This window comes from Natator depressus, chromosome 1, assembly GCF_965152275.1.
Source record: "Natator depressus isolate rNatDep1 chromosome 1, rNatDep2.hap1, whole genome shotgun sequence".
Lineage (NCBI taxonomy): Eukaryota > Metazoa > Chordata > Testudines > Cheloniidae > Natator > Natator depressus.
The window spans coordinates 310,205,851-310,232,116 of NC_134234.1; the positions used below are offsets into that span (position 1 = coordinate 310,205,851).

The 26,266-nt window shown below is 46.1% G+C and overlaps 1 protein-coding gene across 1 annotated transcript in view; it reads right to left on the reverse strand.

Annotated features, from left to right (window-relative positions):
• Positions 1-26,266, reverse strand: part of MOV10L1 (Mov10 like RNA helicase 1) — an 82,704-nt gene that overhangs the window by 19,522 nt on the left and 36,916 nt on the right. Inside the window, exons 16-21 of the mRNA XM_074942381.1 lie at positions 25,372-25,477; positions 21,776-21,954; positions 19,782-19,928; positions 14,947-15,068; positions 13,603-13,702; positions 4,118-4,282 (exon numbers count right to left, since the gene is read on the reverse strand). Of these exons, the coding sequence (XP_074798482.1) occupies positions 4,118-4,282; positions 13,603-13,702; positions 14,947-15,068; positions 19,782-19,928; positions 21,776-21,954; positions 25,372-25,477 (819 nt within the window). The remainder of the gene's footprint in view (positions 1-4,117; positions 4,283-13,602; positions 13,703-14,946; positions 15,069-19,781; positions 19,929-21,775; positions 21,955-25,371; positions 25,478-26,266) is intronic.

The window sequence follows — 26,266 nt, forward strand, 5'->3', positions numbered from 1 at the left end:
TACTGCCACATGTATGTAAGCAGCCTGAAGATAAGATCAAAGGCAGCAAACCAGTTATTGTGGTCAAGGGAAAGAATGATTGACATTAGGGAACTATGTGAAATCTTACATGCCTAAAGAACTTGCTGAGATTTCAAGGTTCAGTATGTGTGTCAGACCTCCCCCTTTGCACGTGGAGAAAGTACTGAGAATAAAACCCCTTTCCCTGATGTTAAAGGAGAATTTCCTCTATGGCCCCTAGAGCTAACAGTCTGAATTTCTTGAAGGAGCACTGACTTGTGAGATGGGTCCCTGGAAAGCGATGGGATTGGTGAGAAAGCAAAGTGGACAGGAATTGGATAGAATAGCCTAGTGCATAGTACTTAGGGCCCATTTGTCCATTGTTCTAGATTTCCAAGCATGAGGAAATGGGATAATCTGTCCCCAAACAGTGTGGGGGAAATGGCAGAAAGATCACTGAGTACTGTATTGCTGTCCTTGAGAGAGAAGTCATATGGGTTCCTTCCTAGTAACTGACTGAAGATGAGCTGGCTGTGTCAAGCTGGGAATTGGTATGGTGGCTCTTTGTAATACTGATGTTAGTACTGACACCCACAGCAACATTACCAACACCTTTTGGAAGCTGGGGCACAGACCACTAATGAATGAAGAGTAGCAGGAGAGTCTTTAAATGAACGTAAAGTTTCATCAGTTTTGTCTGAAAACAAAAATAGATGATCAAATGGGGGAGGTCCTCTATAGCTTGCTGGATATCGGAAGCAATGCCCGAGTTCTGTAACCACAAGGCTCACCTCATTGTTATTGCAAAGGCTATCATTCTAGAAGAAGCTGCAGTCATTCCAGTCTGTGCTTGCTATGACATCTTGGTGACCACGCAACCTTCTTCAGGAAAGCCTTAAATTCCTCCCTTGCATCTTCTGGTAGTTTGTCAGTAAACATGGACCTTGTATCCCAGTTTACAAAGTCATATTTAGCTAACAGTACCTGCTGGTTCACTATATACATTTGTAGAGGAGGTGGAATAAATTTGTCTCCCAAGTAAATCAAGTCTCTTGGGCTCTTTTTCTTTGGGAGCTGATTTAAATCTCCCTTGACACGATCTTTCACTGGTGCACCCATAACTACTGGTGTTTGGGGCAGGATGGGGAATAAAAGCACTCAAAGACTTGTATCTTAACAAGGCATTGTTTGTACGCTTAGCTGTAGGAGCTAAGGAAGCCGATGTGGGCTGCAAGGTCTTTGCCAGCTCTAGAAGAGACTCATTAATTGGATGGGCTACCCTTCCAGGGGCAGCCATTTGTAGAATATCGAAAAGCCTGTGACTTCTCTCGAACAAGCTCAGTTTATATGCCCAAAGCTGCAATCATTCTTCTCAGCAACTCCTGAAAGTTGAATCAGAAAAGAAGAGTCCAGTGGTCATTGAGTCAATGGGCAAGGAGGAAGACAGATTAACAAGAAATGATAGATCCTCCTGTGATGGGAAAGAAACAGGAAACAGTTCCTCTCGTAGTATTGGCTGCTCAGGGGAAGCAGTGTCTCTGCATGTTTCCAACCTAGATAGCTCTGGAAGCTGCTCTGCCAGATGCTCGGCAACCTTCCCCTAGATGGAGCCACTGATAAAGATCTGGGGGGGATCACAAAGCACCCCAAGGGGGCAAAAAAGGCTACTGGGGGTCAGCAAAAAGACATGGGCAACCAGTAATTACTAGGCCCTGAGGATCTCTCTCTGATGAATGATTGGTCCCACTCCCAGAACCATTGCGGCCCTTCAGAGGCTGCCTAGACAACTTGCTAGACTCACTGCACCAAGGACAGGATGGTAAATTACCAGAATATTCCAAGACAGACTCCAAAGAGCCACCTGAGTAGTCAGTAGTTATTGGAGGTTCAAAGACTGATGGGGCCACTAGGCAACCTGACTTATCTGTGGCCCATTATAAAGAGACCAACATCGGTACCTAAGTAAGGTAGTCTATACTGCAGTGGCACCCTGAAACAGCAAAGGTATGGCATCATGAATCTGTGCCGAGAAAGACCTTGTAGTTGGTGCCACAATATCAACTGTAAATCAGTACTCAACTCTGACGATCATTCTGGTACCAGGGCTGAAGAATGTACTGGTGCTGACATGCTGTGTACCGATGCCAAAGAGGGTACAAAGATGCCGAGTCCCCGCCATATTTATTAGCTTGTACAGATACTAGTACTGCTAACAGTCTCTGCACAGAAGCTGAGAAGACAGATGGGCCTAATACAACAAAAGCAATTGCAGTGCAATAGATTCCTGCTTCACAGGAGAGTCTGGAATGGAGATGCATAACAAATCCTTTGCTGCCTCATAAGCTTGCAAAGTTGTCAGTACTGAAACAGCATCCAGAGACTTAATGGCTGTCCTGCTGATGGTACCGGAGTTGACGGCATGGTACAGATATCAATGATATCAGGGAGACATGGGTCAATGGCCCAGCTCCACCATGAGTACCTAAAGAGTTCCAGTGATGTTCTGAGTCCTTTTTGACTAGCATATTTCTTCAACTTCAAGGGATTCTTATTTGTCATGTCCTCTCTTTTCGGTAGGCCCCGGAGCAGAAGGCTGACCCTTCTTTCTCCGTGGAGAAGATTCTCCAAGTCCAGAGGTCTGTCAAGACAACCATAGCGGCAGTCTGCACAAGGGTGGCAGGGTGTTTACTCAAGGGCCTTGGGACTGAGGCAGTCCTCATCACATGCTCCATGAGGTGCTGAACAGGCACGTCTCTGGAAATATGCGTTCTTTTCTGAAGCAAACAGCAGATATTGCACCCCTCCTAATGTGTCCCTTGCCAAGGCACAAAAGGGAGTGTGTATGGTGATCACTATTTGGAATCACTGGGTGGGCACATGATTGGAATGTGCAACCACTCAAAGAAGAACTTTTAGTGAGCAGCAGTTTCTACATACACACAGTGCATAGCAGGCTACTGCGGGGTAGATTTACATCCCAGCTTGCCACGACTAAGTGTTCATTGAGACAAGCCCTGAAAGGTGGTGTGACGGGGCAAGGCCAGATGGCTATAGAAAAGTAGTGGGAGATAGATATATTGGCCCCAGACTAAATAAATCCCTGGTACCAAGGTAAGTAAATGCCAGCTCCTCTAGGTCAATTACGACACCTGGGGCCAATTAAGATCTTTCCAGAAGGCAGGGAGGATAGCTAGGTTGATTGGGAATCCTAAAGCCAATTAGCGGCTGGGTGAAACTAGTTAAAAGCTTCCAGTTAGTCAGCTGGGCGCATGTGTCAGGAACTGTAGGAGAAAGCTGCACTGTTGGAGGAATTGAGCAAAGAGCAGTACAAACCATTTCAGGCACAAGGAAGAAGGCCCTGAGGTAACGGTGAAGTAGATATTGAGGAAGTGGGGGCTGCTGTGGGGAAGTGGCCTAGGGAATTCTACATGTCCTATTTCCAAAAAGTCAGCTACCATAGCTGCTACTATTAGGGTCCCTAGGCTGGGACCCAGAGTAGAGGGTGAGCCTGGGCTCCCTCCCTCCCCTCCCAGTCTCAGTGATTAATCGAGGAGATAACAGAGACTGTGTGAGGGAGGGTTGCTTCTCCTCACCTCCCTTGCTGGCTTATGATGAAAATAGCTCAGTAGGCTATGACCCTTGCCTCTAGAGAGAGGAGAGCTACGTGGAGGGTCGCAGTGAGCCTCTGAGGCTAGCAAAATCCGCCAGGAAACGCAGGACCCACGGAGACAAGGACAGAGCTTTGTCACAGTGGATAATGGGAAAGGGAAGGGATTTTAAGTCAACGTTAAGCATTTTGTTTTTTGTCTAACATTTATTATTTCACTGTCTAAACACATAGTTGAGGGGGAAAACCATCTTTGAAGGGGTAGACATGTTAAATCTTTAATAAATAAGGTACAAGAAAACTCACAATACATACTTGAAATCTTGAAGTCTTCCAACAAAACCACAGAAGACCAAACTTGGTACTCCTTTCTTTATACATCAGAAAGTAACAACAGAAGTGAAACTCCCTCCCTCCGCCCATCCACATATTTTTTCTTCTTAGGGCAGCTCACTTAAAAAAAACAAAACAAAAACAAAAAAACAAAAAACACCCTGCAGTTTAACTTACCAATAGAGGATTGTACGATCCATAAGCACCAAAAGTATCCTCATTTCTCTGATACAGAGATTGTGACATTAGTCTTTCCAACATGGATACATTTAATCCGTAAGCCATTGCAAGTCTAGATTTAATTACTGGTCCTAATTGCATTGGATCTCCAGCGAGCACTATCTGCAGAAGTAGTAAAAACCCTCTTCTGTATTAGAATTGACACAAAGTTAGATGAATACTTTTTTTTTTTAAAAACAAAGGATTAAAAGAATCAACTACTGTTACAATACTGTAGACATTCTAACACTATTCAGTGGGTGGAGGGAAGGTGCAAAGTAATGATTAACTTGATGGCTGACTTTATTGCACAAATCTATAAGAATTTTATTCTTTTAAAGAAAAAATATGATACAATCATTTGCACCTGAAAAAAAACAAAAATCCCCCCCAAAAACAGTTACCCACCTTTTTCGTAACTGTTGTTCGAGATGAGTTGCTCATATCCATTCCATTCTAGGTGTGCATGTGCCCATGTGTGTGGTCATTAGTTTTGCCTTAGCAGTATCTGAAGGGCCAACTGTGGTGCCCCCTTGAGTTCCATGCTCAGGCGTTCGTATATGAGGCGCCACCAGCCCTACGCTCTCTCTGTTCCTTCTTGCCGACAACTCCAACAGAGGGGCAGGGGTAATGGAATGGACATGAGCAACACATCTCGAATATTTACGAAAAAGGTGGGTAACTTTTTTCTTCAAGTGCTTGCTCATGTCTATTCAATTCTAGATGACTTACAAGCAGTATCAAAGGAGATGGGCTCAGAGTTCATGGTCTTGTAGCTTATAGCACTGCTCTTGCAAAGCCAGCGTCATCTCAAGCTTGCTGGGTAAGGGCAAAATGAGACAAACGTTTGAACAGACGAGCAGGTAGCGGCCCTACACATCTCTTGGATTGCTACCTGTCTCAGGAAGGCCACTGACGATGCTTGTGTCCTAGTCGAGTGTGCCATCACGATTGCCAGCGGAGGCACTTTCACCAGATCACAGCAGTAGCGGATGCAGGCTGTGATCCAGGATGAAATTCTCTGAGCAAACACTGGGCAACCTTTCGTTCTGTCTGCCACTGCAACGGTGCTGACTTACAGAACGGCCTTGTTCTATGTAGAAGGCCAGCGCCCTCCAGACATCCAGGGTGTGTAGTCTACTCTCATCTGACACATGAGGCTTTGGAAAGAAGATGGGCAAGTACATCTCCTGGCCAGTATGAAACTGGGAAATAACTTTGGGCAGAAACGCTGCGTGCAGTCACAGCTGGATCTTATCCTTGTAGAAGACCATATAGGGAGGCTCAGAAGTAAGCACCCTGAACTCGGACACCCTGTGGGCTAACATTATCGTGACCAGGAACGAGACCTTCCAGGAGAGAGCAGGAAATCAGAGGCTCAAATGGAGACCCCATGAGCCTCAACAGCATAAGATTCAGGTCCAGGGGAGTGGGAGAATGGGGTCTCAAACATGCGGGTAGAGACACTCCAGACCTTTCAAAAACTGTGCTACCATGTCATGAATGAAGATCAACCTGCCTTGAAACAGTGGATGGAAAGTCGAGAAAGAGACCAGGTGGACCTTGACCAATGAAAGGGACAAATGTTGGAGTTTGAGGTGCAGCAGATAATCCAGGATCTCCTGCAGCAGGGCCTGCTTGACCCAAATACACCCATTCTGAGGCCCAACACGTGAATCTTTCCATTTGGCCAGGTAAGTCGCTCTTGTGGAGGGTTTCCTGCTACCCTGCAAGACCAGCTGGACACGGGTCAAGCATGCCTATTCTTCCATGCTTAGCCATGTAGTAGCCAAGCCATCAAGTGCAGTGCCACCAGGTTCAGATGCAAAAGGCTGCTGTGGTTCTGTCACAGCAGATCCGGCCAGAGAGGCAGCTGCAGTGGGGAGGCTACCAAAAGGCTCAGTAACTTGCCTAACTAGTGCTGGGCGAGGCCACGTGGGGGATATTAGGATAACCTTTGCCTTGTCTTGCCTGATCTTCACAAGGACTCTGTGAATCAGTGGCACTAGTGGGAAGGCATACATCAGCGCTCCCAACCACGGAATGAGAAAGGTGTCTGGCAGGGAGTCCCTGTCCGTTTCCCAGACTGAACAGAACACGTGTCATTTTCTGTTCTGCCTGGACACGAACAGGCCCACCTGGGAAGTCCCCCACCTCTGGAAGATTATGCTGACCACCTCCGGATGGAGCAACTACTCATGGTGAGAGGAGACAGTCCTGCTGAGGTGATCTGCCAGGACATTCCTGGTTCCAGGCAGGTATGTGGCTATCAGATGAATGGCATGACACACACAAAAATCCCAAAGGTGGAGATCTTTTTGATAAAGAGCCAAAGACATGGCAGCACCCTGCCTGTTGATGAAACACATCACAGCAGTGTTGTCTGTCAGGACCTGCACCACCTTGTCCTTCAGGTGGGGCAAGAATGCCTGGCAGGCCAGGCGAACCACTCTGAGCTCCCTGATGTTTATATGGAGGGCCAGATCATCCCACAACCAGCGACCCTGGGTGCTCAGCTCGCCTAGGTGGGCTCCCCAGCCCAGGTCTGAAGCACTGGAGACCACTGTCAGCTACGGGGATGGGGTCACAAAGGGGACTCCCTCCAACATAGATTCGGGGTCCAACTACCAACCCAGGGAAGGCCTGATGTGGTATGGTACCCTGACTACCCTGTCCAGGTCACGCCTGTCAGGAATGTAGACCAACGCCAGCCGTGCTTGCAGGCGCCAGAGATGGAGCAGAGGATGGCTGACCACGTATGTACACGCAGCCCAACAGCCACAGGCAGGTGTGAGCCGTGGTGAGCGGGTGGTTCTTTACATGGGAGATCAGGTCTGACATGGCCTGAAAACATGTTTCCGGAAGGAAGGCTCTGGCTCACATGAAGTCAAGAACCGCCCCAATGAACTCTCTTTCTTGGACTGGCCTTAAAATGGATTTTTTCTTGTTTATTAACAGGCCCAGGTTGTGGCAAGTGGAATGCACCAGATTGAGGATCCTCTGCACTTGCTCCTGAGACCTGCTCTTGATGAGCCAGTTGTTGAGATACGGAAAGACCTGGACCCCTCGGCATCTCAGCTAAGCAGCCACTGGCGCCATGTATTTTATGAACACCGTGTGGGCCGATGAGAGGCCAAAGGGTAGCACTGTGAATTAAAAATGGAGCCTACCCACTATGAAATGGAGGAAGCATCTGTGACCTGGGAAGGGATGATTGTGGCCAGGGAGACCATGTGAAACTTCAACTTTTTGAAAAGGAGTACTTGTGGCACCTTAGAGACTAACCAATTTATTTGAGCATAAGCTTTCATGAGCTACAGCTCACTTCATCGGATGCATACTGTGGAAAATACAGAAGATGTTTGTTTTTATACACACAAATCATGAAAAAATGGATGTTTATCACTACAAAAGGTTTTCTCTCCCCCTACCCCACTCTCCTGCTGGTAATAGCTTATGTAAAGTAATCACTCTCCTTACAATGTATATGATAATCAAGGTGGGCCATTTCCAGCACAAATCCAGGGTTTAACAAGAATGTCTGAGGAACAGGGGGGGGGGGGGGGGAAATAAACAAGGGGAAATAGGCTTGAATAGAGACTGGGAATGGTTGAGTCATTATAAAAAGTAACCTAAGTTAATTGTATCCAATTTGCAAATGAATTCCAAGTCAGCAGTCTCTCGCTGGAGTTTGGATTTGAAGTTTTTCTGTTGTAATATCGCAACTTTCATGTATGTAATCGCGTGATCAACCTTCAGGATAGGTTGTAGATCCTTGATAATGCGTTGGAGGGGTTTTAGTTGGGGGCTGAAGGTGACAGCTAGTGGCGTTCTGTTATTTTCTTTGTTAGGCCTGTCCTGTAGTAGGTGACTTCTGGGAACTCTTCTGGCTCTATCAAGCTGTTTCTTCACTTCAGCAGGTGGGTACTGTAGTTGTAAGAATGCTTGAGAGAGATCTTGTAGGTGTTTGTCTCTGTCTGAGGGGTTGGAGCAAATGCGGTTGTATCGTAGAGCTTGGCTGTAGACAATGGATTGTGTGGTGTGGTCTGGTCTGGATGAAAGCTGGAGGCATGTAGGTAGGAATAGCGGTCAGTAGGTTTCCGGTATAGGGTGGTGTTTATGTGACCATCATTTATTAGCACTGTAGTGTCCAGGAAGTGGATCTCTTGTGTGGACTGGACCAGGCTGAGGTTGATGGTGGGATGGAAATTGTTGAAATCATGGTGGAACTCCTCAAGAGCTTCTTTTCCATGGGTCCAGATGATGAAGATGTCATCAATATAGCGCAAGTAGAGTAGGGGCGTTAGGGGACGAGAGCTGAGGAAGCGTTGTTCTAAGTCAGCCATAAAAATGTTGGCATACTGTGGGGCCATGCGGGTACTCATAGCAGTGCCGCTGATTTGAAGGTATACATTGTTCCCAAATGTAAAATAGTTATGGGTAAGGACAAAAAGTCACAAAGTTCAGCCACCAGGTTAGCCAGGACATTATCAGGGACAGTGTTCTTGACGGCTTGTAGTCCATCTTTGTGTGGAATGTTGGTGTAGAGGGCTTCTACATCCATATTGGCTAGGATGGTGTTTTCAGGAAGATCACCGATGCATTGTAGTTTCCTCAGGAAGTCAGTGGTGTCTTGAAGGTAGCTGGGAGTGCTGGTAGCGTAGGGCCTGAGGAGGGAGTCTACATAACCAGCCAATCCTGCTGTCAGGTTGCCAATGCTTGAGATGATGGGGCGCCCAGGATTTCCAGGTTTACAGATCTTGGGTAGCAGATAGAATATCCCAGGTCGGGTTCCAGGGGTGTGTCTGTGCGGATTTGATCTTGTGCTTTTTCAGGGAGTTTCTTGAGCAAATGCTGTAGTTTCTTTTGGTAACTCTCAGTGGGATCAGAGAGTAATGGCTTGTAGAAAGTGGTGTTGGAGAGCTGCCGAGCAGCCTCTTGTTCATATTCCGACCTATTCATGATGACAACACACCTCCTTTGTCAGCCTTTTTGATTATGATGTCAGAGTTGTTTCTGAGGCTGTGGATGGCATTGTGTTCTGCACGGCTGAGGTTTGGGGCAAGTGATGCTGCTTTTCCACAATTTCAGCCCGTGCACGTCGGCGGAAGCACTCTATGTAGAAGTCCAGTCTGCTGTCTCAACCTTCAGGAGGAGTCCACCTAGAATCCTTCTTTTTGTAGTGTTGGTAGGGAGGTCTCTGTGGATTAGTATGTTGTTTAGAGGTGTGTTGGAAATATTCCTTGAGTCGGAGACGTCGAAAATAGGATTCTAGGTCACCACAGAACTGTATCATGTTCGTGGGGGTGGAGGGGCAGAAGGAGAGGCCCTGAGACAGGACAGCTGCTTCTGCTGGGCTAAGAGTATAGTTCGATAGATTAACAATATTGCTGGGTGGGTTGAGGGAACCATTGCTGTGGCCCCTTGTGGCATGTAGTAGTTTAGAAAGTTTAGTGTCCTTTTTCTTTTGTAGAGAAGCAAAGTGTGTGTTGTAAATGGCTTGTCTAGTTTTAGTAAAGTCCAGCCACGAGGAAGTTTGTGTGGAAGGTTGGTTTTTTATGACAGTATCCATTTTTGAGAGCTCATTCTTTATCTTTCCCTGTTTGCTGTAGAGGATGTTGATCAGGTGGTTCTGCAGTTTCTTTGAGAGCGTGTGGCACAAGCTGTCAGCATAGTCTGTGTGGTATGTAGATTGTAATGGATTTTTTACCTTCAGTCCTTTTGGTACGATGACCCCACACTCTCACAAATCTTGGGAGACAGGCCAGTCCTTGCCTATAGACAGCCCCCCAGCCTGAAGCGAATACTGACCAACAACCACATACCACACAACAGAACCACTAACCCAGGAACCTATCCTTGCAACAAAGCCTGTTGCCAACTGTGCCCACATATCTATTCAGGGGACACCATCACAGGGCCTAATAACATCAGCCACACTATCAGAGGCTCGTTCACCTGCACATCTACCAACGTGATATGTGCCATCATGTGCCAGCAATGCCCCTCTGCCATGTACATTGATCAAAACTGGACAGTCTCTATGTAAAAGAATAAATGGACACAAATCAGATGTCAAGAATTATAACATTCATAAACCAGTCGGAGAACACTTCAATCTCTCTGGTCACGCGATTACAGACATGAAAGTCGCGATATTACAACAGAAAAACTGCAAATCCAGACTCCAGCAAGAGACTGCTGAATTGGAATTCATTTGCAAATTGGATACAATTAACTTAGGCTTGAATAGAGACTAGGAATGGTTGAGTCATTATAAAAAGTAACCTATTTCCCCTTGTTTATTCCTTCCCTCCCCCACTGTTCCTCAGACGTTCTTGTTAAACCCTGGATTTGTGCTGGAAATGGCCCACCTTGATTATCATACACATTGTAAGGAGAGTGATTACTTTACATAAGCTGTTACCAGCAGGAGAGTGGGGTGGGGGGAGAGAAAACCTTTTGTAGTGATAATCACCCATTTTTTCCATGATTTGTGTGTATAAAAACAAACATCTTCTGTATTTTCCACAGTATGCATCCGATGAAGTGAGCTGTAGCTCACGAAAGCTTATGCTCAAATAAATTGGTTAGTCTCTAAGGTGCCACTAGTACTCCTTTTCTTTTTGCGAATACAGACTAACACGGCTGTTATTCTGAAACCTTTCAACTTTTTGAGAAACTTGTTGAGGAGGTTTAGGAGTGGGTGCAGCCTCCTCTACCCTGACCTCTGAGTGTGACTCATGCACTGAGTCTGGTGCTGTCCGTACTGCCAGCTGTTGCTCCGAGGCAGTGGCAGATGAACGATGCGAAGGGGGCATTGTCATGACTGGCATGCCCCATGCACTCCAATAAGGCTACAGCGCTGGCCACTGGCCATGCTGCCAAGGCGGCACCGTTAACATCAGCGCAGCCTTGAGAGCCCAGTCACGTTGGTGGAGTCTGGGCGAGGGGCTGAACTGCCCTTCTGTGCCAGAGGAATCCTCTTCTGGTGACCACAGTGGGCCATCGACGCCTGCGTCTGCCTGCTGACTGTTGCCGCTGGAGACTGGTGCCTGAAGTGAGAGGGTTGGTGTCGGTATCGAGAGGACCAGAGGCATGACAGGGAGTGCTCCCCACAGGGCAGGTGACTGAGATCTGCGCTGAGAGGATGACTGGCGGGAGGATGAATGGTGCTGGCAATACAGAGACTAGCGCCTCCCCTTATGCAATCCACATTGAACAGCAGGGACTGCGATTGCTGTGCTGGAGACCGAGGGTGAACCCCAGAGGATCTGAGCTGCGACTCCGAAGATCTGCAGCTTGGAGGAGAGCACTGCCTTGTCTCAGGGGATTGGTGGAGTGCCACTGCCCCCGAGGGGGTCTTAGCAGCTGGCTTGCCCTCATGGGGAGCCTTCGCCGTTTCCTGCGGTGCTGGCGGAGGCCTCTGCTCTCTTGGCACCAGGAGAGCTTGGGAAGATGTTGACGCTGCCAGAAGTTTGGGTCCCTTACCACTCCTGAGAGTCGGTGGTGGATCCTTTAAGGGGTAAGGGCCCCGACCAGGGAGGCACATCCATGTGGCTCCGGAGTGGCCAGGTGGCCCCAACTGAGTCCTTTGCCAGATGTCTCATGGCCCTTCTTGCTCAGTGCTGGGAAGCCGTGCTTCTTTGTTTTCTCTTGGGGCACTGGTGACTGGGAGTGGTGCCGGGCGGAGTTCAGTGCTGGGGGTGCACTGCACACCGAGGGCGAGGTACTAGGCGAGTCTTGGTGGGACGGCTCAGAAGCTGGACAAAGGGCAGCCTCCATGAGGAGAGCCCCAAGTGAATATCCCGCTTTTTCTGAGTCCTGTGTCAAAATTTTTTTTACAAGTATGACACTTGTCCTTCACATGTGATTCCCCCAAGCACCTGAGGCAGCTGCTATGGGGGTCATTTAAAGGCATAGGCCTGTTACAGTCTGTGCAGGACTTAAACCCCGGAGACCGAGGCATGCCCCACCTGGGGCAAACTCCCCGCTAGGACTAACTTCTAACTACACCTCTACCCCGATATAACGCGGTTCTCGGAAGACAAAAAAAATCTCACCACATTATAGGTGAGACCGTGTCATATCGAACTTGCTTTGGGCCCCTTTGTTCCTTGTTCCCTAACCGCCCCCTCCAGAGACCCCCGTCCCTAATCACTCCCAGGACCCCACTCCCTACTCAACCCCTCTGCTCCCTGTCCCTGGACTGCTCCGACCTCTATCCACACCCCCCGGCCCCTGACAGGCACTCACCGGCCGTGGCAGGAAGCGGAGCAACAGTGGCCCCAGCCTGCTCCACTCCACCACCTCCCAGCTGTGGTGCTCCGCTTCCGCCGCTGGCGAGTGCAGGAAGGTTGGGGAAAGGATGCCCCCCGTACTCACCTGCGGCAGGAAGTGGAGCACTGCGGCTGGGAGCTGGTGGAGTGGAGCAGGCTGGGGCCGGGCTGCTCCACTTCCGCTGCTGCCGGTGAGTGCGCCGGGGGATTCCTTCCCCCAAGCCCCCTCCCCCAAGCGACATAGCTGGGGCCAGGGAAGCTGAGCGGGCTGCTTCCGGACCCCTCTAATCCCCTGGGCCACTCTGGGACTGCGGGGCCCCCAAAAGTGCCCCACCCACAGCTCCTGCCTCTCAGACCGTGGGGGTTGGGGGAGCCCCTGACCGCCCCTCAGACCCTCTGCCCCTTATCCAACCCCTCGGCCCCGGCCCGGCACCCTTAACACACTGCTCAGAGCAGCATGTCAGAGCTTTACCACATCATATGCAAACCCGTGTTATATTGGGGTAGAGGTGTACTTAACACTAACTACTATAACAAACTATTTACAAGGCCCTAAAGCTCCAAGTCAGAAGAGATGAAACTGCTAGCCCTTGCTATGCAAGGAAAGGCGCTCTGACTAACCACCACGGGTGGTAAGAAGGAACTGAGAGGGCATAGGACCAGCAGCACCTGATATACCGGTGCATGAGTGTGGCACTCAAGGGGGCACCAGAGCTGGCCGTACAGATGACGCTAAGGCAAAATCTCTGATGACCGTGCACATGGGCGCGCACATACCTAGAATGGAATTTCATGAGCAACACATCTTGAAAAACAAGTATGTTTTAGCAAGATAGTGTTTATTATGAAAAGTACTCAAAACTATTACTTAAGAGTAGAAAATGCTGAAAATTAGAGCATTTGTTTAAAACTTAAGAGCTTCAAATTAAGTGGCAACATGTATTTACAACATGATATAATACACTATTAACAAACTAATACAAGTTCCCAGAACTGCACGCTCATTTCCTGGAAATAGCAACTTATCCTATCACTAGCCATGAAGTGATCGCGTTAGAAATAGGAAGCTGTTACTGGAAGTGAAGAAAGCAAGCCTAAAACGCTTTAAAAAAAAAAAACAAAACAAAAACAACAACAAAACCATACATATATTAAGATACATACCTGTCCATTAACTTCTGAAATCAACCCAAGCGGAATCAAGCATTCTGGTTCACTTGCCTGTCCTGCTTCATCCACAAATACATGTGTGAAATGCCCAAGCCTAGAGTTAAATAAAATCACTTCAGACAGCTGTTTTAGGGTTAGTATATTCTGCCACCCTGTGGTTGACCTGGTCAAATAATTCTGAAAAAAATTACAAGGATCAAGTATGTGTGCCATATGCAGTCACATCTTCAACATGAGAGGTATTTCAACACTTGACAGCTTTATAATATTGCCGGGGAGAAAGCAAAAGCCTAGTAAACTTCGCCCTCATTTGTGACGTCACATATTTTGAAAGATATATATCAGAAATATTTCCTATCTTTTTCTTTAACTTGGTCAGAATAGAAAATTTAAATTGACATAGAAATGACACTTTTCCTCACCCTCCCTTTGCCCCCCACCCGCCATATAAGCTGGAGAATGTCATTAGTTTAGAGCTGACATTTGTGTTGTGTTCCAGCACAGCAATGCTAGTAATTCCTAAGCTAAGCAGGATGGCATGTGTTGTGCAGGTAGCGGCAAGGAGAACAGAGACACACACACGGTTTCAAGGGAGCTAAGTGCTTTAGCAGCAATAATTGAAAAATGACCCAATCAGCACTACCTGTGATGATGTTGTGAAGGCCAAGACTATAACAGGGTTAATAAAAGAACTAGATAAATTCATGGAAGATAGGTCCATCAATGGCTATAAGCCAGGATGGGCAGGGATGGTGTCCCTAGTTTCTGTTTGCCAGAAGCTGGGAATGAGCGACAGGGAACGGATCACTTGATGATTACCTGTTCTGTTCATTCCCTCTGGGGCACTTGGCATTGACCACTGTCGGAAGACAGGATACTGGGCTAGATGGACGTTTGGTCTGACCCAGTATGACAGTTCTTATGTTCTTACTTCCAAGTGCAGCATGACCTACAGTGTTAACTCCTAAAATGCTTTCAATTACAGTTGGTCCTTGGCAATACACATAACTGCCAGAGAATCACTGCTGTAGGGGAGGGGGAAAAAACCAAAACCAAAACCATAATTGTGCCACACAGTCTTCTCACTTTGATGGGATTTTGATCTTTAAATTACGTATTTTGAAAATAATGTCGTTTGAGATAATTTTGTAGTTCAACTATGCTGGAAGGGCTAACTAAAATTTAATATGGCTGTAAGCTTAGCTGGGAATGCAATGTTTTACTACTTGTTAACAGTTGCCTGGTTTAAACAGATTAAACTACTTTGCAGAGTACCCCCAAATATTTATTTCATAGCCCCAAGCGTCCAAAGCTATTAATGACATGCATCCACAGTACCTTACTCCTATTTGATAAAACATTCCTGCACTGCTACATGTGGTAATTATTATCCTGAACCGTGATGCTTTCCAAATATCTTCACCATCTTTGCAGTAAAGTTTAACTGTATCACCGACTGTCTGCAAACAGAAGACACTTATTTACTCAAGTATTTTTTATAAAACTGCCACACACCAAGCTCATGTGTAAATTCTACAAGCCAGCTTGAAGTTCAAAACCACTAAATATTTAAAACTGTACAAAAATATTTTAATAAGATTTTACTTTAGAAGCTGTACTTTAAGTATTTATTGGACCCAGCAATGCACTTTGAGGGGAGTTCGTCCTGAGTTTGCCCAAACAAGGAGGAGCACAAAATAAAGCACATTTTTATTACAAAAAATAACACTGTATTTTCTTTATTCTTAGTTTTATAAGATCAAATCTTAACATATGTACAACCACGACACAGCACAAATAGAAACGGTCAAAAAGGGCTGTGAAGATAGTCCATATCTCCCTTTGTAAATAAATTTAGACTTCATTAGTCTGGAAAACAATAAGGGCTTGTCTACATGGTGGTGTAATGTGTTTTTGGGGGGTGTGATTTCTGAAGTGCACTAATGTATAGTGCATTAATTGGTCTGTGTAGACCCTGCTGATATGCACTAAAGGTTCCCTAGTGAGCACAACATTAAAGCACACTAGGGAACCTTTTATGCATACCAGCAGGGTCCACATGGACCAATTAATGCTCAACACATTAATGCCCTTCAGAAATAATACCCTCAAAGGGCACATTACCCCTCCATGTAAGGACAAGCCCTAAGAAGAGATGAACATAAAATAATGACTGTCAAAGAAAAGATCAATTGCTCTGTGACACAAAACAAGAACACAGGGACACAACATTAAAGGGTGGGGAAAAAAAAGTAAAGCCAACTTAAAAAAGACAAAATGAAAACTACACAGTGCCAACCCAAAAAAACAGTGCCAACCCCCCCCCCCCCCAAAAAAAAAAAAGTATTTAAAATGCAATGAATAATTGAACAGTGGAAAATTCCTGCTGCATATTATTTGACCAAATAAACTTAGTAAAATTAAAAAGAAGAATTCATACAGGAAAAAAAATCATCAGCAGCATCACTATTTAGGACAAAGATGACAAGGGTTGTCATTACTTCTGTTTTAGGGCATGGCGAGGTGCAGGATTTTAGGCATCCAATGTAAGTCACAACTCAAACCAGGATACCCACTACTGCAGATAGACCATTAGTCTGTTCTGGTATGGATGTTCCTGTGTTCTGAATGTAAGTGAAGAGATTATTAAAATAAGTAAATAGATGTGTATGTTACTGTGACACTCTCAAGAGGCGGATTAAGTTTTATTGGGGCCCTGGGCCCAAAGAACATTTGGGCCCCTCATCTCTGCCCCTGCCCCTGCCCCCTGGCCTAGCTGGAAGCTGGGCCATGGTAAGAGCTGCCCAAGGTACCTGGGCCACTGTGGGGAACCCTGGACCCTCTACCTGCACTGGGTGGTGTGCCCTGTGGGGCAGGGACATGGGCTGGGGGCTGTTCTCGGTCCCCAACCCAGGGAGAGTGGACGGTCCAGAGATCCACACAGCTTTCTGGGCTCCCTGGGCAGCTCTTACCTCAGCCTAGGGCAGTTGTCCCCAAACTGTGGGGCATAGCCTCCTAGGGGGCCAGAGAGGAACATATGTGGGGGGCATGGCAGGGCCCAGGACAGCCCCCACAGGGGGTGGGGAGAGACTACCGCCCAGCCACACCTCTGGCCCCCAGCTCCTGCAAGGGGACGGGGTGGTTGGGGGGGGTGGGTGGCGGAAGCATGACCGAAAAAGTTTGGGGACCCCAGCCTAAGGTGACCATATGTCCCATTTTGGTCCTGGATGTCCCAGCTTTTTTGGCAAAACTGGTTGGCAAGAGCAAATGGGACAAATGCCCAGTTTTGCCAAAAAGGGGCTTGGGGAGGTGGTGAGCAGTGGGGCTCAGGCCAGCCCTACGTGGGGCAAGAGGGGGACTTGGACTACTGGCTTGGACCAGCTACGCACAGGAGGTGGGGAAAAGGGCTTGGACCAGCTCCACGTGGGATGAGGGGCGAAGGGGTATATGCTCACCCTATCCCAGGGTCTGTCTTCCATCCTGCCCAAGGCCTCAAGGAGAAGAGGAAGAGTAGGGTGGAGGGATCCTGGAGGGCAGTGTTCCCTCTAATTTTTCGCACACAGGTGCAGAACAACACATCCTCCATATCGGTGCACATAAAATTCATGTGGCGGGGGTGGGGCCGAGGGGGAGGGAGCTCAGGACTGGGGCAGAATGTGGAGGTGCGGGGGTAGAGGGAGGTGCAGGCTCTGGGGAGGAGGGTCTCAGGGCTGGGCTGCGGGGAGGTGAGGGCTTCGGCTGGGGGTGCAGGCTGCCCCAGGGCTATGGTGGGAAGAGAGGACTCCCCCCAGCTCTTTCCCTGCAGCAGCACCGGGGGGGAGGGGAGGAGAAGAGGGAGGAAAAGAGGTGCCTTTCCCCCTGTTGCAGCAGGGCTGGGTTGGGTTGGGACCAGACTGGGGAGGGGTGCCTCTCCCCCAGCTGCAGCAGGTCCAGGGCTGGGTTGGGGTGCCTCTGCCCCGGCTAATCCGGGGCTGGTGGGGAGAGGCACCTCCCCCTGCCGCAGCAGGTCTGGGGCTGGGGGAGAGGCATCTTTCCCCACTGCAGCCTGAGTGCGTGTGCAGCACTTAGTAGGTTGCCGTGCGGCTTAGAGGGAACTTAGCCAGGGAAATGGGGGTAGAAAAGGAGGAGCAGGAGGCAGGGCCCCTGGGCATGGTCCTTGTGGGCAATCCACCACTGAACATGCTGTACCTTAGAGTGCCACCCTGAAACTCCCATATTCACCACTGTCATATAATTAGGATACGTTTCATACAAAGTATGCCTTCTGAGGTACCATTTTAAAAGTCTTGATCTGTTGAACATTAATATCCTGTTGGATTGTATGTGTTATCACTGTACGTGAGGTTATGAAGTTTTGATATGTATGTGTTACTGAAATATGTTCTGAAGATGGAACACCCACAAACAGCCCTTCAGGTACAACAATGGATTAACCAGACAGCAGTTAATGGCTCATCAACACGCATCAAGGAAAGAATCCACTATCCCAGGAACTGTATACAATGGAGACTTCTCAGAGAGAACATGTAAATAATGGAGACTCCTTGACCAATGGGAGCAGACCCCTACATCACAAACAGATGTTTGCAGCAAGCTGGAAGAAACTATAAAAGAGGGGAAGTGACATCATTACTGGACCTCTCTCCCCCTTCAACTCAACACCTAGAAGAAATGTCTGGTGGATAAAGACTTTGAACTGAGGAGGCTGGTCCCAGGCTGGAAACGAGTTCCAGCCTACCTGCTGAGGATCTGTAACCTGATTGCACCATCTGTCAGGGTGAGACACTGCTTGATTCAAATCCTGTTTAGTGTGTAAAACTCAGACTGCAATTTATTTTTGTTTCTTAAGTATCCAATTTGGATCTCTATGCTTGCTCTTTATATTCATTTAAAATTTATCTTTCTGTAGTTAATAATATTTTACCTAAAACAGTGTGCTTTTTTTGAAGTGCTCGGGAAATCTCAGCTCAGTTTACAAAGGCTAGTGTGTATCCTCTCCACATCGAGGGAGGGGTGGACTGGGTAATGAACTTACACTGATCAGGCTTCTGACCAGAGCAAGACAGTACAGTTCTGAGGTGCAGCAAGGCTGGGGAGGAGCCTCTCTATTGTTGGTTCATCAGTGGCTGGCAAAGCATTCATGTAACTCAGCCGGGTGCAGGGCCGTCTCTAGCCATTTTGATGCCCTAAGCAGCCGCCCCCCTGCGGGGGTGGGGGCTGTGTGGGGACCCAGGCTACTGTGGGGGGGGGGGAGGGAGGGCTGGCTCCAGGCCTCTGCAGGGGGGAAGCTGGCTACTTCCTGCGGGAAGTGGCGTGACCTGGCCCCAGCCTGCTCTGCTCCTCTGGCTCCTACGCTTGGGGGGGAACTGCTCCTCCGCACTCGCAAGCAGCAGGGCTGGGAGCCAGGGGAGCGGAGCAGGTTGGGGCCGGGTCGCTCTACTTACTGCCATCGGTGAGTGCAGGGAGCCCGACCCCTGTAGCCATCTTCAGGGGAAGAGCTAGCTGGAGTGGGGGTGGGGTGGAAACAGGCGGAGGCCATGTAGAAGAAGTGGAGCAGCACGCAGCTGCTTAGGTCACCAGGAAATTTGGTGCCCCAAATTTCCTGGTGCCCTATGCAGCTGCGTACTGTGCGTATGGGTCGGGACAGCCCTGATTGGGTGCATCCCTGCCTGTGGATGGCTGTGTAAATGTAGCGCCTGTCAGAGGTTTGTGGCTTAACAACAACATCAGTATGAGAGGGATGCCCCAGGCTTGTGGGACAAAGGGCTCAGTGGTCCCACGGTCCAGGTTGCACCCGAGGAACCCTGTCACAGTTACATACATACAACTCAATGCATTACGGAGCAGATTCCATCACCCTTTTCCACACTGAGTAGTATCTTACTGTTTGAAGTAGTCCCGTTGACATAAATGGCCTACTTGCAGAAAAAAAAGCATTACACAATGAGTTTAAGTTTAGGCTCAAATTCTAGCACAAATTCCAGCTATTTACCACAATTAACGTATTTTCCCCAATTGATTATCTAGTGAATTATTTTTAACCCTAAAAATATAAATACTATTTTCCTCAGTGAGTCTAATAAACAAAGGAAAGTCCTAGGAGTGACATTTTAAGATTAAAAGTATACATCCTTTTTTTAGTATTTTAATTAAAAAGGATTTACAAAATTTACCTCTTCACACCTGCAGCTAGCATTAACTCTGACCATAGCTCCTGGTTTTAGGAGGTTACTATCATGCAGTCGTAAGCAAACTAAATCCGTTGCACTGTTGGATGGTGCACAGACCAAAATTCGACTGTCTGGTAAAGTATAATGTATCTGCATTTTAAAAAAAGTGCAGCTTTTTAAAACATTTCATTTGGAAAAGCTACATTCATCACAAATAAAGCAAGCACATAGTTCAAATATTTAATATAATTCAGAATACAATTACGAATGTTTCTACATTCGTCATGTTTCAGTTCAGTCAAAACTCAAGGAAACATCTTTCCCTAGACTGGAAATTCAATCACCATCATCAGATTGAAACACACACCATGAATGCAGGGTATGTGCTTTTAAAGCGGTGGTTAAAGCCCTAGTGCAGGGGTCGGCAACCTATGGCACGCGTGCCAAAGACGGCATGCGAGCCCATTTTTAATGGCACACTGCTGCCTGCCGGGGTCCTGGCAGGCAGCAGCATGCCATTAAAAATCCAGCCCGGCCCGGCCTACTCTTCTCCGTTCCCCGCCCCCTCCCACGGGGGCAAGGGGCAGAAGCTTGGTCCTGCCAGCTCCCCTGCCTCTTCCCGCAGTGTGCTGGGTTCCTACCCCACCATCCCTCCCTCCCTGCCGGCCGATCAGCTGATGGCCCTTGCGAGGGAGGGGGAAGGGGTGGGGGAGGAGCGGAGTCAGTGTGCTCGCTGCTCCTGGTGGAGGCAGAGAAGAAGCGGGAGCAGGGACTTGGGGAAGCGGGGCATATCCCCTCCAGCCCCCCTGCCGTGAGGACCCCAGCCTTCTGCCTGACTCCCCCCACACACACCCAGCCCTCTTCCCTGAGCCCTGCAGCCCCGCACACTCCCAAGGCCCCTGCCCTGAGCCCTGTACCCCCCGCTCACACACACCCAGCCCTTTGCTTGACTCCTTCACCCCCCCCCCCATGACCCCAGCCCTGACTCTGGCACCTCCACACATACCAAGGCTCCCCGCACCTTATGCCCTGACACCTGCACCCCCCCCACATGCCCCCAGCCTTCTGCCCTGACTCTTGCACCCCCCCACATCCCCAGCCCCCCCACATGCCCCACATCCTGACTCTTGCACGCCCCACATCCCCATCCCCACCCTGTGCATCAAATGGGAGCTCCTGCACCTCCCCCCCACATTCCCACCTGCACTCCTCCCACCAAATGGGAGCTGCCCAGGTAAGCACTCCACACCCAAACCTCCTGCCCCAACCCTGAGCCCCCTCCCTCATTTTAGCTCTTGGCCAGACACTACACCCCAACCTCCAGCCTGCTCCTTCACCCCCAGCCCTGTGCTCAGTGCACTCCCACCCTCAGCTCAGTGCAGAGAGAGAGAGGAAGAGAATGGGCTAGAACCAAGGAGAAGGTAGGTACCCACTGTATGTGGGCAGGGCCGGGACCCCAGACCAGCAGCGGGCTGAGCGGGTCCAGCAGCTGGGATCCTGGCTGGCAGGAGCCAGCGGATGGAACCCCTGAGCGGCCGGCAGCGTAAGATCAACATTTTAATTTAATTTTAAATGAAGCTTCTTAAACATTTTGAAAACCTTGTTTATTTTACAACAATTGTTTAGTTATATAATATATAGGCTTAGAGAAAGAGAGACACCTTCTAAAAAACATTAAAATGTATTACCAGCACATGAAACCTTAAAGTGAATAAATGAAGACTCGGCACACCACTTCTGAAAGGTTGCCAACCCCTGCCCTAGTGAATAGTATTTAAACAAAAATACTGAATTAAAAAACTGACTATATGTTGTTAAAAGATTTATGAACACAAACTTGTACAGAGATCTTCTCTTGGATTTATTTTCACATGGAGAGAGTTGAACTGAAATACCCTCTAAGTGTTAGCATGTTTTTTTAAAAGCTATTTTTAGTTTTGATTATGATAAGTATCTATGGCAATTCCAGAGATTATTGCTTTGTTGTTCACTATTACCTGTAAGATCGCTTCTATCACTGTTACAGTTTTTCCAGTTCCCGGTGGTCCAAAGAGAACATAAGGAGTTGGACGACATTCACCACTAAGTATCCTTTTCACTGCTAATTTCTGATGCTCATTCAGCACAGGATTGAAAAATTCACAGTCTCTCTGTTCAGGTGTCATGATTCCATTGACTATATTCAAAACAGATAAGCATTACAAATACACAAGGAGAGTTTTTTTTTATAAATTAGTATTTCAGTTAAACAGATTTTGATTTAATGTGATCTAGACTTTATAATATAATCATTTTAAAAAGATAGTGATAGCTAAAAATGTATCTGACAACTCTTTAAATTCCCAATCCCAATAACAATTAAAATAGAAAAACAAGGCCTTCAGTTTCAAACGTGCAAAGGGCCATTCATAGATTTTTAAGGCCAGAAAGGACCATAATAATCATCTAGTCTTACCTCCTGCATAACGCAGGCCAAAGAACCTCACACCAGTGAGCTCTACATCAAGCCCATACATAACTTCTGTTTGATCGTTAGAACATATCTAGGAAGGACATTCAAGTCTTGATTTAAAGACTTCACATGATGAAGATTCTGCCATATTCCTAAGTAAGCTGTTCCAATGATCAATTATCCTCAACATTAAAAGACGTGCCTTACTTCTAGTGAGAATTTGTCTAGCTTCAACTTCCCACTGTTGGATCTCATTATGTTTTTTTCCCCATTAAAGAGTCATCTATAAGAAATTTCTTCCTCATGTAGGTACTAGCAGACTATGATCGAGTAACCTCTTAGCCTTCTCTCAGATAAAGTAATTAATTTGAGGTACTTAAAACTTTCATTCTAAGGTATGTATTCCAGACCTCAAATCATCCTTGCAACTCTTTTCTGAACCTTTTCCAAATTTTTCAACATCCTTTTTGAAGTGTGGGCACAAGAACTGGACACAGCATTCTAGTAATGCTGTATAACAAGGTAATGCTTCTTCCCTACTTCTAACTTGATATTTCCCTACTTATGCATCCAAGGATCACGTTCACCTCTTAGCTATATCATCATATTGCGAGTTCACGTTCAGTTGGCTTTCTACCATGACCCTTAAGTCCTTTTCAGTGTCACTGCATTCCAGGATTCAGTCAACCATCTTGTAAATATGACCTACAGTCTTTTCTTCTAGATAGATGTATGACTTTGCACTTAACTGCACTAAACATGGTGTTCAAAAGATCCAACCTTACCAAATGATTGGTATCATCTAGATCATTCTGGATAACTGATCTATTAATAGCAGTTAACTCACGTGATTAACTCAAAATTAATTGTGATTAAAAATTAATCGTGATTAATTGCCGTTTTAATCGTACTGTCAAACCATAGAATACCAATTGAAATTTATGAAATACTCTTGGATGTTTTTCTACATTTTCATATATATTGATTTCAATTACAGCACAGAATACAAAGTGTACAGTGCACACTTTCTATTATTTTGATTAGAAATATTTGCACTGTAATGATAAACAAAAGAAATAGTATTTTTCAATTCACCTCATACAAAGTACTGTAGTGCCATCTCTATCGTGAAAGTGCAATTTACAAATATAGATTTTTTTGTTATATAAGTGCACTCCAAAACAAAACACTGTAAAACTTTAGAGTCTACAAGTCCACTCAGACCTACTTCTTATTCAGACAATTGCTCAGACAACCAAATTTGTTCACATTTACAGGAGGTAATGCTGCCTGGTTCTCATTTACAATGTCACCTGAAAGTGAGAATCAGAGTTTGAGTAGCAATTTTGTAGCTGGCATAGCAAGGTATTTACATGCCAGATATGCTAAACATTCATATGCCCCTTTATGCTTCGGCCACTATGCAGAGGACATGCTTACATGCTGGTGACGCTCGTTAAAAAAAATAACGCGTTAATTAAATTTGTGACTGAACTCCTTTGCGGCGAACTGTATGTCTCCTGCTCTGTTTTACCTGCATTGTGCCATATATTTCATGTTATAGCAGTCTCGGATGATCACCCAGCACATGTTCATTTTAAGAACACCTTCACCGCAGATTTGACAAACGCAACAAAGGTACTAATGTAAGATTTCTAAAGATAGCTATAGCACTCAACCCAAGGTTTACGAATCTGAAGTGCCTTCCAAAATCTGAGAGGGCCAAGGTGTGGAGCATGCTTTCAGAAGTCTTAAAAGAGCAACACACTGATGTGGAAACTACAGAACCCGAACCACCAGAAAAGAAAATCAACCTTTTGCTGGTGGCATCTGACTCAGATGATGAAAATGACCATGCACGGTCTGCACCGCTTTGGATTGTTATCAAGCAAGACCCGTCATAAGCATGGACGGATGTCCTCTAGAATGGTGGTTGAAGCATGAAGGGACGTATGAATCTTTAGCACATCTGGCACAAAAATACCTTGTGATGCCGGCTACAACAGTGCCATGCGAACGCCTGTTCTCACTTTCAGGTGACATTGTGAACAAGAAGCAGGCAGCATTATCTCCTGCAAATGAAAACAAGCATGTTTGTCTGAGCAATTGGCTGAACAAGAAGTAGGACTGAGTGGACTCATAGGTTCTAAAGTTTCCATTGTTTCATTTTTGAATGCAGTTATTTTTTGTACATAATTCTACATTTGTAAGTTCAACTTTCATGATAAAGTGATTGCACTACAGTACTTGTATGAGGTGAATTGAAAAATACTGTTGTTTTTTACAGTGCAAATATTTGTAATAAAAATAAATATAAAGTGAGCACTGTGCACTTTGTGTTCTGTGCTGTAATTGAAATCAATATATTTGAAAATGTAGAAAACATCCACAAATATTTAAATTAATGGTATTCTATTATTGCTTAACAGCGTGATTAATCGCTTGCCAGCTCTACTATTTACCACTACACCAATCTGTGTCATTTGCAAATTCTACCAGTAATGATTTTATATTTTTTTCCACATTGATAGAGTATTGAGAAAGCTTAGCACTGGGCCAAGAACAGATCCCTGCAGGATCCCACTAGAAATACCCTCTAATGGTTAATTATTCTCATTTGCAATCCTTTGTTAACTAGTTTTAATTAATTTAATAAAGGCTACATTGATTTTGTATAGTGCTCATTAAGTCAAAGGCCTTAGAGACATCCAAGTATCTCACATGAACACTTATCTTTATCAACCAACCTTGTAATCTCATCTAAAATAATATCAAGTTTGTTTGATGAGACCTATTTTCAATAAAAACCATACTGATTGGTATTAATTACATTTACAATTCTTTAATTCTTTTGTGACTGTGTCCCATAACAGCTTTTCTATGATTTTGCTTGGGACAGATGTTAGGCCAAGCAACCTATAGTTACCTAGGTCATCCTATTGACCATTTTTAAGTATTAGTCCAACATTAGCTTTTTTCCAGTCCTCTGGAACTTCCTCAATGTACCAAGATCTGGGTGGTTTTTTTGGTTTGTTTAAAAACTACATATACATACATACACACATCCTCCAAACCAGTTTACCAGTCAACTTTCTAATCCAAAACATCAGTACAAGATGGAAAGAAAGCATTAAAACATACTCAGTTTACTTGTCTGTGTAGCAACAGTCACCATTCGAGGCATGGCCACTATGTTTCTCTCCTTTGGCACCATGCATTTTGTTTGCTCATTTTGCATTTTCTTTTTCTGAAAAGATCATTACAGAAAACACACACACAAAAAATCAAACGTAAGCACGCTGTAATTATTCTCTCTTTGTAATGCTTTTAAGACTGTTAGAAATGTTTAGCACTTCCTCCCATTTAACTGCATATCAACAGAAAAAAGCTGTGGGGAAGGACAAAGAGGAAAGGAAAAACCCAGACAAATACCCTCACATCCTGGCCCCTTTTATTTGAACGAAAGAAAAAAAGTTACTCATGACATCTTAAAGCACTGTTGCTAATTGCACACATATTCTGCAGATCTGGATGAGTTTTCAAAAGTTACCATTGGTTTATCTGTTTTTCTTTCCTATAAGAACTGCCAATATGTACTTTTTTGTCTATTTTTAAGGAAATATTCACCTCTTTTTATGATGTGTTTAATCAGGAGTCGCATCAAGGCTGGATCAATCGCATCAGGAAGCATAATTATGCCTCACAATAAGAATTCTCATTGGCTCCTATAGTCAGTATGATTTGCAGCCCAGTTTTTGTTTTTTTTTATTAAAGGAGCTTACGAAAACCAGTTTAAAGCAAATCTGACAACCCAAACTCGTAGTTTCATAAGCAGTTTCCCTTTCAGAAACCAAAATCATGGACCACGGGTTGATCCACTCAAAGCACTGAACTGTGAAACAAGATCTTTGCCACCAGAAGGAAGACATCATAAATACACCAGATATAACAACGCATTCACTATTGTGCTGGTCCTGTCGAAGACTATATCTGCAGTAGCAAACTGTTGGCATTTAAGTGTAAAAGATAAGAAATA